Genomic DNA, 13,911 nt, shown 5'->3' on the forward strand with positions numbered 1-13,911 from the left:
ATGTTCAGCACCAGTGTCGATCATGAACGCACTCCTTTTCCCCCCTATTGATACATCGACCATAGGCTCCGCTCGACCAAGGGGGATGGAGCCCGGTCGGTATCAATAGTCCTCCATGACAGTGTCAGCCAATCCTACAAAGTCCCTACCTTCTCTATCGCGGGACCTTTGCGCTGCTGGAATATACCTATCTTCCCTCACACTTCCTCTGTTCCCATTACTCCCTCTATAACCATTACTCCCTCCGGGGCCTCCTCTACCTCTCGCTCTGCCTCTAAAGTTTCCGTAGCCTGCCCTGGGTAGGACCCTCTCGTACTGCTCTCTTTGCGGACATTCGTTCCTCCAATGCCCTTCTTCCTTGCAATACGCGCACTGATCCCTACTCAAAGGCTCCCTACTCCATCTACTATTGCCTCTATCTGGGCCCCGTTTATCTACGCCTGCAATCGCTACCGCTAGCATATCAGCCTTTTTACGCATTTTGCGCTCCTCCTCTTTCTTGCTTTCTGTTTCCCTATTCATATAGACCTTATTAGCTACCTCCATTAGTTGGGAGATTGACATACCTGCAAACCCTTCTAACTTTTGTAGCTTGCGCTTAATATCTCCGTAAGCTTGGCTGACAAAGGCGGAGTTAACCATTCGGGAATTGTCTGCGTCTTCCGGATTAAAGGGGGTGTACAAGCGGTACGCCTCCAATAATCGGTCATAAAAGACACTGGGCGCTTCATCGCTTTTCTGGATCACCTCAACTGTCTTCGACATGTTAATGGCTTTCTTTCCTCCGGCTTTCATGCCAGCAATTATAGCGTCTCTATAGGCTCTGAGTTGAACCATATCAGCACCATTTACGTTCCAATCGGGATCGGTGTTGGGATAGTGTGTCGCGGCCCATGCTGCTGGATTGGCTTGGTTCAAAGCACGGGCTCTATCCTCTAATGCTTTAATGGCTGCTTGATTTATTCTTGTCCTTTCCTCATTGTTAAATAAAGTCATTAGTAACTGCTGGCAATCAGCCCATGTCGGATTATGTGTCTGTACTATTGAGGTGAACAGATCAGTCATAGCTTGTGGTTTCTCAGTATACGAGGAATTATGGGTCTTCCAGTTTAAAAGATCGGTTGTGGTAAATGGGACATATACGAAGACTGGGTCAGCGTGTGCCATTTGACCTGCGGCATCGATATAAGCTGACCCGGGATTCAGACGAAGAGGCATCTGATAGTGCTTTAATTGTTGGGCACCAGTCAACTGTCGGGTTTGGATGGGGCTACGTAGAGAGGCGTCAGTCATAGGTTCCGGTCGGGGAGAGATAGGGTATGGGGATGTGGGAGGTCGGTTTTGGGAAAAGGTCGTAAATAAAACACTTCGAGCCGAGCTAGATGAAGCTTGACCGGAAGTCTGAAGTGGCGCCAAATCAGGATATTCGTTTCTAATGGGGGTGGATTCTGGTTCCAGAAGGGGAGATTTAGTACGAGGGGGGGTGGATCCTGTACTGGAGGAGGAAGCGGAAGTGGATGAGGGTAATGAGGGGAGGGGTGCAGGACTTCCTGCGTTTGCGTCACTTCTTCTTAACGGAAAGTAAGGGGGCGGCAAAGGGATCTCGGACTCAGGGGGCGTGTCCAAAATGGGCCTAACACCAGTCCTAGTGGACGAGCAAGTCCTAGCTACCATGAGGCGACACTGCTCCTCGTGGCATGTCTGGAGCCATTTTGGCGAGTCATTTACGGCCTGTCTCCAACAGTCAATATAAGGAAACTGGCCGTAAAGTTCAGGCCTACCCGATACAGCCACGTGTAAGCGCTGTACCAGAGTTGGATCCAAACTGCCACGTGGCGGCCATGCCGCAACCAAAGTAGGCCACTCCCTAGTACACAAAGTGACCAAACGTACAGGAGACATCTTTACCCCAAAATCACAAACTTTGAATCCCTTTTTAAAATTCTTAACCATACATCCTAAGGGATCCGGAATCGTTGACTGCGACGCACCCATACTTAACAATGGAACGTCGTCGACAACGAATACTATACACGCGTACTATTCAACAGTCACACCCGTTTCCTCTGGCAACAGCACCACGTGGTACGGTTACCAAGTGAAACGTACACAATAACAATAAACACTCAGGGAATTCCCGTACACACACAGCTGTTACACCAGTCACTATATAATCAATATTATGCCCTTTGGCGTAACTATACAGTCACCCACGCTATAATTCTCTATATACGAATTACCCGTCTATAACACACCCCAGTAACATCGTCTTTTACAAATAGCGGTTACAGTACGGTTAGCATAGGTCAAAGCACAAGTTAAGGTCACAATACAATTATTAGTGGTTATGGTGTTAAACATGCAATGGACGACAATGATTAGTACTTATTATATAATGTCAGTAAATATACAGGGTTATGGTACCGTGCACTATAATACAGCAACACACTATTAACACTCTCGCTAGACGGCTGAGCTCGCGCTATCTAACAAGATATACACTTTACTAAAACAATCGTTAACACATTTACAATTCCCAACTAAACTATTGGCCAGTACCTTGAATGGACTACCTAAAACTATATACACCCGTTTTGGTTAGCCACACTGCCCAATCACCACATATATAGCGAGCTAGAGAACCGAATTTACACAGGCGCCTCTTAGTCGCACTATCAAAAGTCTAGTGGGTTCCAAATTTACACGCCTTCCCACTTAGCCCAGATAGGATGAGAACTAGCGAACCGAATTTACACAGGCGCCGCTTAGTCTCCCGGTCCCTCCGACCTAGCGAACGTAATATACACCCTAGAACGCTAGTCTAGACAAGACACCGGTGTCCGGCTAGGGCTATTTACACCAGGACCCCGCCTGACTAACCAAATCAAACGGTCTGACTAAAGAGCGTTCGATCGAGCGGTGCGCCTTCGCTCCTTCCCTCCGACAGAGGGGGCAGATACAGATTCAAAAACCCCTTTGGGCCTACCGCACAATCGGTATACCCCTAGCGGGTCCTGCCGTCTAAAACAGCAGTTGTCTTACCTCCTCGTTCCTGAACCTGAGTTCACACTCATCGACGGGGACACCCCAGCACTTCTTACGTAGAGGCCGATGATCTCCTGGACAACAGACCAGTGGCGCCGAGACGAAGGGAGGTCCACGCAGAAGTTCAGGGGTGCAGCCGTAGAGAACGTGGGCAAAGATAGACCGTCTCACGCCTCTGCCTCTCAGCTACCGTTGAACGATGAGCTTCCCGGCCAATGCACCAAATGATACCGGAGAAACTGACGGAAGCCAAGCACAGAGAGATGGACACAGGTTTCTTCAGGAAGGAAGAGATTCTTTATTGGATCACCGATCGGGACTCAGAGGGACTAGCGTCACCAAAATACAGCAAAGTCTGAGTACTGAATACATAGAGTACATTCCTTATATAGCACTGTAGCTCCTCCCACAATTAACTACACCCACACATACCCTTAACCTATTTAATGAATAGAGTCTAAACTCATCCATCCGGTCTAACCACGTGGCTCATCTGATACAAAGGAGAGGGACGCGTAATTCCAGTTCTTACATTCCTGCACCTGGTCAGTACAGTGATAACAGTATCTTAGCTACGTGTAATTAACTAACTGATACTACAAACACATATACATACATATGCCTTGTGGCAATCTTAGCCTGCTAAACTTGTATTTTACTGGAATTACATCACAAAACTATCATCGTTTGTGGCACACCCCTTTGCTTTTGACATATCCATCATTGAGTTATTGGGCTCTGTACCCACTACAGTGGGTGACCCCCACCATTAACATTCAGTATCCTAAAATTAGACAAGCATATTCCCAATGGGTGCATGAAATAGATAGAAGGTGGTGGTGAAACATCAATTGTGAACTAAAAATTTACTTTTATTTCTTAAATTTAAAAATTATCATTCCCTAGTTCTGGGATTTGAAAAACAATGATGCACGAAAATAAGAGTATATACTTAGAAACAGAACAAAGAATACTACTAATAATAATAATACTGAACGTTAGACTAGGAACAAAAAAACACATTGGTACTCCTAATTAAGTACTGTGTGTATTGGAGAAAAATTGTAGCTGTTAATAAAGTCTCTCATAACTTGCAGTATCTAATAACCAAAATGCTCAATGACTTACCAGATATCGCTGAATAATTCAGTATAAAGGCTGTTATGTGTTGATTAGATTTCTATCAGAGCAATAAGGTAGAAAAAATAATAATAAATTCTAAGGTTGTAGGGTGTGGTCCCATAAGTCTATGCGCATATAGTTTCATAAGTTCTGGGCAGCAGAGAGGGTGCAAGTGCTGGTTGGACCCTGTTATGGTCTAAGATGGTCTGTACTCGTCCCTACATATTTGACAACCAGCACTTGTTCCCTTCATGTTGTGAGCCCAAAGTAGCAAAATCAAGCCGCTATTGATTCAAATGGAAGCCGCTAATGATTCAAATGGGATAATTCCCACCACACAGCCTTATGTTGAAATGAAAAAAAAGTTCTTAAGGAAAAAAGTATTTATAGGAGATAACTTTTATAAATAAATGGTTTTTTTCACACGTACAATTCTACTGTCAGAGATATAATTTACTTTAATAACTGAGTTACATCTCTAGTAACACCATATTTCAGCATATTTAAAGCCTTTTGTGGAAATACAGAAAATGTAATTATACATATAGTTTAATTACAATAAAAGTGCTGACATAATGCAATACCCATAATCAACCACTGCAATAGTCCAAATAATGTCATATGTTAAAACAAGAGCTGCCAGATGGTGTGGTATTGATAGGAATACACCATAATAAAAAGTTTTTTGTTTTTTTTTAAATGTACAATGAAAAATTGCTATGCAATTAGCACTAATTAACATTATCCCTGGTCATAATGTTTCATAATTTCCTCCTCAAATACACGAACACATGAAAGTGCTATGTGGCAAACATACTGCCTACCAACCAAAACATGGACACAATTAGAAAGCCAACCACAATATGGCTACCGGTAGACTATGCTCTGCGCTCCTTTGCGAAGAATAGTAGGAGAATCTCCGGAAGTGACATCTAAAATCATGGCTGCCCCTACGTATTAGCACGTGTGTTAGTGTATCCGGAAGTCGCGTGCGAATCCCCGTCACCAACCAAGATGGCTGCTCCCATGTACTAGCGGCGTGTGTTAGTTGTTGATCCGAAGCCTGTTACTGTTGAATAAAACAAAACGCTTAACGACACATATACCGTAACGCATACAGTCCCCCGGCTTATGTTTAATGTGGAATTATTTATCTTGTGAAATATGAAGACTAAATCCTCCCACCACAAGTCTGAGAACACTTTTAAGGTAACTGCCATGTGAATAATCTGTTATTTAGTTCTATATTTGGAATGCATGTCTAGAAACAAACTTTAACTTGTAATATGTGTAATATGTGAGGTGCTGGCATGGGGTGTTGTGTAGTGGGAAACTTTCCATAACCTGCTGAAAATGTATTAATAAAAAGTTTTAATACAACTTGTTTCATTTACTAAGGACTTGGGTAAAGGCGATTCTTACTGTAAGGGGCCCACATATAGCATGAGCTGTTTAATATATTTTACACAAATCCACAACAGTCGCAGCTTCCACTGTGTTTTCATAATGCAAATTATGTATATAATACATAGGCATGATATTCCGAAATATGTGATAAGGAATGTCTAAAATGCGGTTGTTAGTTTATACATAAATTGTACATAAATACTAGTATACAGTGTGGTGCGTCGATCATTGAACTGCCTAAACAGAAATCATTTGAAGAGCCTTCTAATCTAAGCCAAAGATGTCTGCTTCTCTAGGCTTTTAAATTATCACAGCCTCGCAAGGTTAAAGTTATGATGCTAATGCTGGACAACATTCATCCCGAAGACGTGGCCCCAGCTTTTTCCATAAAAGTTCTGGTTATACTTGGCATGATGATAAATTCCTCAGTCATGTTAAGCTCAGTATCAAGTTGTGCATAAAACATGTTTCAAATACTGTCATAAACATTTTACACATGTTCTAAAATAAAGGATTAAACATTGTGGACCTAATTTATTTATTGTCAACACCCACTTCCATAGAAGCAGCCTAGGCACTATGTGCTGAGAGTGTTCCTGCAAGCAAGATTTAACTTTTATGTTATGGGTAGTAGTGGTCATCAATGCTCTACTACTGGCTCACATCTAAATCTGGTATATGTGCAGTCCTTCTATTGATGTGAAGACCAGCCAGCCAAGAAAATCTGCTCAGAATAGAAACTCTGGAAAGAGTGCAAGCTCTGCACATTTTGGAGTCTTTTCTATGCTGTCCCAAAAAGTGGGACAAAAAAAATCCCTGTATGGGTTTCCTAAATTAAAAGATATGATGATGCTATAGAACCACGTATTCTAAAACTTGGTTCAAATAAATATGGCTTAACAATAAAACCATTATCCCTGTGTGAAGTGTTACTCTTTCCAAAGCAAGTTACACTTTATGTTGGTTTGGCAGTATTGACAACATTAAGGCCATGTAGTATAAGCACTAATAATGCACATTGCAATTTAGACTAGTGATATAGGTGAATGCATGCATTCAACAACATAAATTTAGTGCATATTACAGTTCTAGGTATAAACTATAATTTACAAAACACAAAGGGGCATAATTATTATGTTCTGAACAGTGACTTAAATTCTGCCATTATTTTTATTGTATTTCAATCATGGTTTTCTCTATAGTAAATTCTGCCACTTTTTTAAGAAAAGTCCATTTCTAAAGATGGTCAAAACTAGAGTGGATGAAAAAAAAAATGAAACTGAACACTTTTCCATCAGAAAAAGTCTCAGAAAGATTAAAGGGACACTATATTCACCAGCTTAATGTAGTTCAGGTGTCTACAGTCTGTCTCTGCACACTTTTTAATGTAAGCACTGCCTTTTCAGAGAAAAGGCAGTGTTTACATTACTGCCTAGGAACATCTCTAGTGGCAGTCACTTAAACAGTCACTAGAGGTGCTTCCTGGATCAGTTCTGCACTGAACGCTCCCCATAGACATTCATTGATTCAATGCATCTATATGTGGAGATGCTAATTGGCGCAGCGCAGGGTTTTGCCGCGCATGCGCAATAGCCTTCCTCTGACCAAGGGGAAAGCATTGGATTGATTGAGCGCACCAATTTTGATGATCTTAAGCATGGAGGTTGAGACCGGCGTGGCACTGGGGAAAAAGTGAGCTGTAGTATTTTAGAGCTGTAGTGTCAGGAATACACATTTATATTCCTGACACTGTAGTGTTCCTTTAATAAATCCGTTTTCCTTTAATAAATTGTGTCACTGAAAAAATAATTCTGCATATTCAAAAATGTTGGTTAGGAAGCAAGCAAGAAAAAATGCCCACCAGATTTAATAAATTGTGCCCAAAATCTGCTAAAAATTTGATATAAAAGTGTTGGCAACACTTTGATAAAACTTTCTAGAATAGTAATCATGGGTGCACCAGAAAAACAACCCATTTAGTTATGTAATAAAGTTACCTAATAAAAATCTAGATTATTGTAGTTTATTTACATATGGAATATTTAAGCTTTTTCGATAATGTCTGAATTGATAGCTGTCCAATTTATTTGGTTAATTTGAATTGACACTTTAATCCAGAGGAAGTAGCAAGATTAATGGTTAGGGCTTTGTTTATCTCTTCGATGTGAGCAGGTACAAAACAATGAGGTTTAACTACTAATCGATGAATTGAAAATGACATTTGCAATCTTTAGGCTAAAACTGAGAAAATCGAAATTTCAAATTTAAGGCCAAAGTAGCTGCACTAGAACACTTGCTAACTTCGAGAACTTTTCCAGTTTGACTATTCAGAATTTAAATTTGAAATTCATTTTAAATTCCGAACAATTATCATTTTAGTAAATAACCCTAACAGTGTTTTCTATTTTATTTGGCGCAGTGCTACAGTAACATCTTTTTATTTTACAGTTCCTAGCTTCTAATCGATTGCTCTGTAGTGTTTACATTGCTGAGCTTAAATAAATCTGTAATGAATGATGAGTGTTTATTATTTTGATTATCTCAATGTTGTTAAAACTTTTTTTCCTCCAGTTTCTTACCTTCTCTGAAAGATTGGCAAATGTTAACATCGACATTATCCATCGTATCGATAGGACAGAGAGCTATTCAGAGGTGAGATATAGATTGTAACCGACTTGTGTCTTTGCTTGATATTTATTAGGACTTTGTTGTCCTTGGTGCAACAAGCTCTAGATTATTTCAAATTATTTGTAGGTAGGAGAATGATGCAGACGAGCATAGAATACTACTATAGTTACATTATAATGATACCGTGCTTCATACATCTCAATACTGCTGGAGTATCCAGTAATTCCAACTCCCTTTTTACTATATGATGGAGATAATATACTAAAATATATATGCAAAATAATACCAGTATAAATAACTCTCATCGTAAAGTTCCTGTATTCCTATCATTACATTTCTCCTCATTAATGTGAGAGAGTACTCTATAGATCTGTACAGCAGCAAATACACTGGGATTCATGAAAAATTCTAAATAGTAATCCACTAGCATGTCATCCTAGAGAACGAAATAGGGAGAGATAAGGCTAAATGTGTGCTGCTTATATAGTAGTTTTTCATGAAATCGTGCAAAAGAAAAAAATTCCGCGACGGGCAGTCTGTTTTGGGTTTTTGCCTTAGGTGCCTCAAATCTTTAGGGGTTTATTATATCCCTCCGCATTGTTAAAGTTAATTTTCGTGTTTAAGTCTTAAAGGACAACTGTCATCAAATGTTCACTTTTTCGTTTTTTTAAAAGTAAAGTTTATTACATTTAATGAAACAATTGTTTATTTTTTTTTATTTTATATATATAAAAGTTAACTTTGCTATCTGGCTGAGCAACCGTGTTGGGTCAGATTGTACTGTTATCTGACCTACTGCCTCTCAACCTAACTTGCCTGCTGCTCTGATTGCACTGTGTGCAGTAAAATTTAAGTTAGATTCAGCAGCACGTGGTCAGATAATAGTAGAAACCAACCCATTATGTCTGATCAGCTAGTTAAAAAAAAGGTGTCATTTCTAATGAAAAATCATTAGATTTGTTTAAATGTTATAAACGTTTAAAAAACTAGAAGTAAAAATTGATGCCCTTTAATATAATTTAATTTTGATCATCAACAATTTACTTTCGATGACATCGCAACTTTGCATAATTTTTGTTGCACAATACATTTTTAGAAAAAAAGAATGATGGAGACAAACCTTCAGCTCTTGAACTGGAAAACTGCTAATAAAGCCTATTTAAAGGACCACTATAGTGCCAGGAAAACATACTCGTTTTCCTGGCACTATAGTGCCCTGAGGGTCCCCCCACCCTCAGGGACCCCCTCCCGCCGGGCTCTGGGGAGAGGAAAGGGGTTAAAACTTACCTTTCTCCAGCGCAGGGCGGGGAGCTCTTCTCCTCCGATCCTCCTCCTCTCCTCCCATTCGGCTGAATGCCTATGGACGCTTGCGTGCTCTCACTGTGATTTTCACAGTGAGAATCACGCAAGCGCCTCTAGCGACTGTCAGTGAGACAGCCACGAGAGGATTTGAGGGCTGGATTAACCCATTTATAAACATAGCAGTTTCTCTGAAACTGCTATGTTTATGAAAAAATGGGTTAACCCTAGCTGGACCCAGACCACTTTATTAAGCTGAAGTGGTCTGGGTGCCTAGAGTGGTCCTTTAATTCTCCCCAAATGTTGGATTGTTATAATTAACAAGCAGATTACAAGAAAAACTGTATTTAATAGACACAGAAATATTGTTACAAAGAGATATTCATAATCTAGTCAATTTTTGTCTAATTTATTCTTAATTGTCTTTGAATGGAACTGAAATCACATAGTTTTGCCACCAAGGTGCCACAGGGTTCCCCTTTTCACTTGAGAGGCAATGCTTTTACAGTAATCATTATAATATGATGGATACGATTGGCCTGTTTTAACCACTAGGCATCCAGTTTTGAGCCCAAACCCCAGTGTTAAGAACTACTGATTTTTTTTTTTAGCAATTAATTAATTAGGATGTGCTTTATATTCTGTTTTGTGTTTATAAGTCAAAATATTTTTTTCCACTTGTTGCTTGGTTTGTTTTGAATGTTGCAAAAGAGTTTTACAAACTTATCCTGTATGTATTGTATTTATTATGGTAAGTGAGCCAGGTGCTTATTACTAAAAAATATGTTGATTTTGATAATGACTGACTCAGAGGATATCGTCTATATATTTCTTTAACTGATTTTTTTTCTTTTGACTTAACAAGGATGTTGAAACATATTTCTTTGAAGGATTACAGAAATGGAGAGATCTGAACCTTACTCAGCATTTTGGTATGTAAACCTATATGAAATTATATGAAAAGTAATTGAATTATACATGGAATCTATCTACACATGTTGTATGTTTATGTATTGTGTGTGTGTATATGTATATATATATATATATATATATATATCTATATCATCGTGTATAGTCACTTTTCATCTGCTGTGTTGACTGCTGTGTTTCTCAAAGTACTCAATCTAGCACTATAGGAACACTCCAAGCTCATAACCACTACATTGCGCTGCAGTGGTTATGGTGCCATAACTGTACTGGCGCTCCCCCCATGTAAGTAATTACACAGTTTTCAAAGGATTTGTCTTCTTAATTGGGGTCCACCACCAGACACCTTCTGTTACATGAAAACATACAGTAAGGCTTATTTGGGGTTATTTATAAAACACAGTTCTGGGGAAACGTTCTAACGGTGGGAGGATTGTTTGTAACATTCAATCAGTTTTCATAGTGATTTAACACTTTTAGAACTTGTTATTTACAGTTGTTTTGATGCATAACCCTCCATTTTAATGCCATTTCAGTTTCACCATAAATGTGGCAAGGCTACTTTATTCGTTAGCAGGTTCGCGGTTTGTGATATGGAATTGATTTTATGGCTCTTTAACAATCTGGTTGATTAGATGCAAGTGAGAAATCAGCACTGTGTCTTCCTGTGGCCCTCTGTGCTTTGTGTAAAAGACGAGGCACTAGGGAAGTGTGGCTTATTGCGTTCATGTAAACAGCCAAATGAATGTCCCAAGTGCTCTTTCTAAGCTTGTAAATTTACGTGGATGTTTTTCTGCTTGTTATAGACAAGGAAAGGTTCATTTTTAATTTGCTTTTCCATAGATGTTTTCTTCATAATACTCTGTTCTATGTTCAAGGAGATCTCATTTAGACTCATTTCTGATAGAGCCACCCTTAAAAAAAAGTGTTTTTTTCGGGCTTATTTACCAATCATGAAAATGTAAATAATTGGAAATATTTGTCCAAAAATGGTCAAATCAGAACAATTCTCCAGCTTTGCTCTTTTACCGATACTTAGTCGGCTTTCCATACTTCTCTGTGAATCGAGTAAGATTCTTTATTATTTTAACAGATAATTTACAAATAAAGTAAACATGTTATAGCTGAGGAATTACTATTGTTGTGCAACCCAGTAAACAATGTAACAAAAGAAAGGAATCTCAGTCCAAAAACTGACTTTGTGGCAAAGATCTCAGCATGTTAGCATTTAGTCTCATTCAGATTCCCAGGAGTGAACCCTTCATTCAGTGCCTCTGTCATGTACATGTTGTGTAAAGCAAAGATAGTTTGTACTCCTTTCTTAAGTTCTGGGTTTTACAGCGAGTGACTACATCAAGAGCTGTAATTCCATTGGAATATTTATTATATAGGAACTTTCATATTAATTTGTCTTTCTGGGTCATTTGTACCCTTCTTTGAAAATACATCCAACATTTCTAGTTATGTTACATTCTATACAGTACAATTAGGCAACTTGCAGCCCATACTATTCTTTTGTGCGTTATTTTTCTTTCTTACAAAATAAGACCACAGTTACAGTGTTACGTATTCCAAATATAAAGGTAACAAATAAGGACAACTTAGCAGTTATCACTTGTACATGCAGTTACATGGAGCAAATGCCTACTCCGCTCATTTTCAAGGTGTTTACATCACTCATAGAACACATAGCATAGTGATAAGGCTTCTGTATATTCTGTACAGTATATCCCTCTAGCTTCTGCTTGTTTTGGAACCACGCAAGCTATATCCTGTAAATATTGAGTTTGTATAGTTTTTATAGCAAACAAATATACCTTTTTGCTGGAGACATGGGGGCTGGTGCAGCTCCTCTTTTAACAGAGCCTGTTATTTTTGTAACGTGAGTGTTTCTGACCTGTGTTCACTTGTAAATGGGGCTTAGATAATCTACACTATTGTTCTTCACAAAAGTGAGAATTGTGACCATTTAAAAGTGCATTTCAAAATTTAGGCCAAAGTATCCAAGTAAGAAAAAAAAAGTCATTTCTGTTCTAAATTCATCTCTTTTGGCTTTAAATTTGAAATTCACTTTGAATTCTCAGAAATCCTCAATTTATTACATAATCCTTTATAGGCATTATCTTTCTCTCTTGTTTGTTGTACACACATCTTTTTGTATATTTGCTCATTGTAAGTGGTAAGGATATTTGCGTTTCCTGTCTAATATTGCTGGACAAAAGCTATATACCGTTATGCTGTGGTACACTTTATCACTTTATGTTTCTGAAAGTTTGTATATCAATCAGCTATTTCCTACCATGCTATACAAACTACACCCACTACAAATAGCCATTCAGGTTGAATGCCAGTTATAAGGAGTACAATTGTTCCAAATAATATATAACACCAAGTTATCTTGATTCGACCTGTTTGTTTGTCAAATTGATGATGTCATTTAACGTCTTGAATTACTCGACTAAAATAACATAAATGTCTTCAGTTAAGAATCTAATCCTTTATGCAAACATAGTGTTAGAAATGGAATAAACAACGTAAAAAACAAAGATGTATTCTTCACTATTTACTAACTAACCCATTTAAATGGTAGGGATTGTGCATTTTTTTTAAATCATAGTTTGCAGACATTGCGGCAACCGGCTGCACTCAGATATAGCCGTTTAAAACAATAATTGTAAAACTTCTCTTTCTTTACATCATTGGTTCCAGGAATACTTTAACCTTCACTGCACCTCCCTCCTAATGAATAGACTGGATTGTATTATGTGTTGCAAGTAAGCTTTAGGAACCAACATAATTAATACATGCTATACATTATTCAAGCCAAGACTGTGGTTTGTGTGGATAACTTAGGTGTTTATATAACTGCAGCACTTATTTGCGCTAAGAACACATTGCATAAAATATCAAAGAAAAGATAGAACAAACTGTCTTTTACAGTTATACTTGGATGGATCAGGAGAATGACTAATTGTTTGTTGTTCAGTTACATTCTACAGGGAAGTGTCCAGCAAATGCCAATCTTTCCACCTGTTGGTCCACCATCAGAATGCCATCGTCCAGAGTTTGAAGACCCATCTACGAGTGAAGAACAGCCTTGCTTACCAACCCCTACTTGAGTATGTACTAAACTCTTTGCAACATTATATTTACATTACATTTTAAATTCCAATACTGCTCAGTGACATGCTTGCTTCTTGAGTACGTTCCTTATTAAAAGAACATTCAGAACACAAAATCTCAGTCCGTGGATCTTTTAGAATAATGGCGAATGCCAGTGACATTCTCCCAAGTTGGACAGGCTTAGAGGCCAGCCAAGCCACGGATGTCCTTAGCTAGTGCAGCCCCGAGTGCATTCAAACACTTTTTTATGGGATGGGGACACGTGCAACCGAAAAATGGGCTGTTCTGCTAAATTTGGAATTGTTGAAAAATATGAAAGATACTTTCCTCCATTATTAATTTCTACAAGAAAGATCATCA

General features: G+C 38.7%; 1 protein-coding gene across 1 annotated transcript in view; it reads left to right on the forward strand.

The window, feature by feature from the left end:
• Positions 1 to 5,168: 5,168 nt before the first annotated feature.
• UTP20 (UTP20 small subunit processome component) overlaps positions 5,169 to 13,911 on the forward strand; it is a 110,934-nt gene continuing 102,191 nt past the window's right edge. The window contains exons 1-4 of the mRNA XM_063447177.1: positions 5,169 to 5,376; positions 8,146 to 8,226; positions 10,367 to 10,433; positions 13,415 to 13,547. Of these exons, the coding sequence (XP_063303247.1) occupies positions 5,332 to 5,376; positions 8,146 to 8,226; positions 10,367 to 10,433; positions 13,415 to 13,547 (326 nt within the window). The 5' untranslated portion in view covers positions 5,169 to 5,331. The remainder of the gene's footprint in view (positions 5,377 to 8,145; positions 8,227 to 10,366; positions 10,434 to 13,414; positions 13,548 to 13,911) is intronic.

Source organism: Pelobates fuscus, chromosome 3 (genome assembly GCF_036172605.1).
Source record: "Pelobates fuscus isolate aPelFus1 chromosome 3, aPelFus1.pri, whole genome shotgun sequence".
Lineage (NCBI taxonomy): Eukaryota > Metazoa > Chordata > Amphibia > Anura > Pelobatidae > Pelobates > Pelobates fuscus.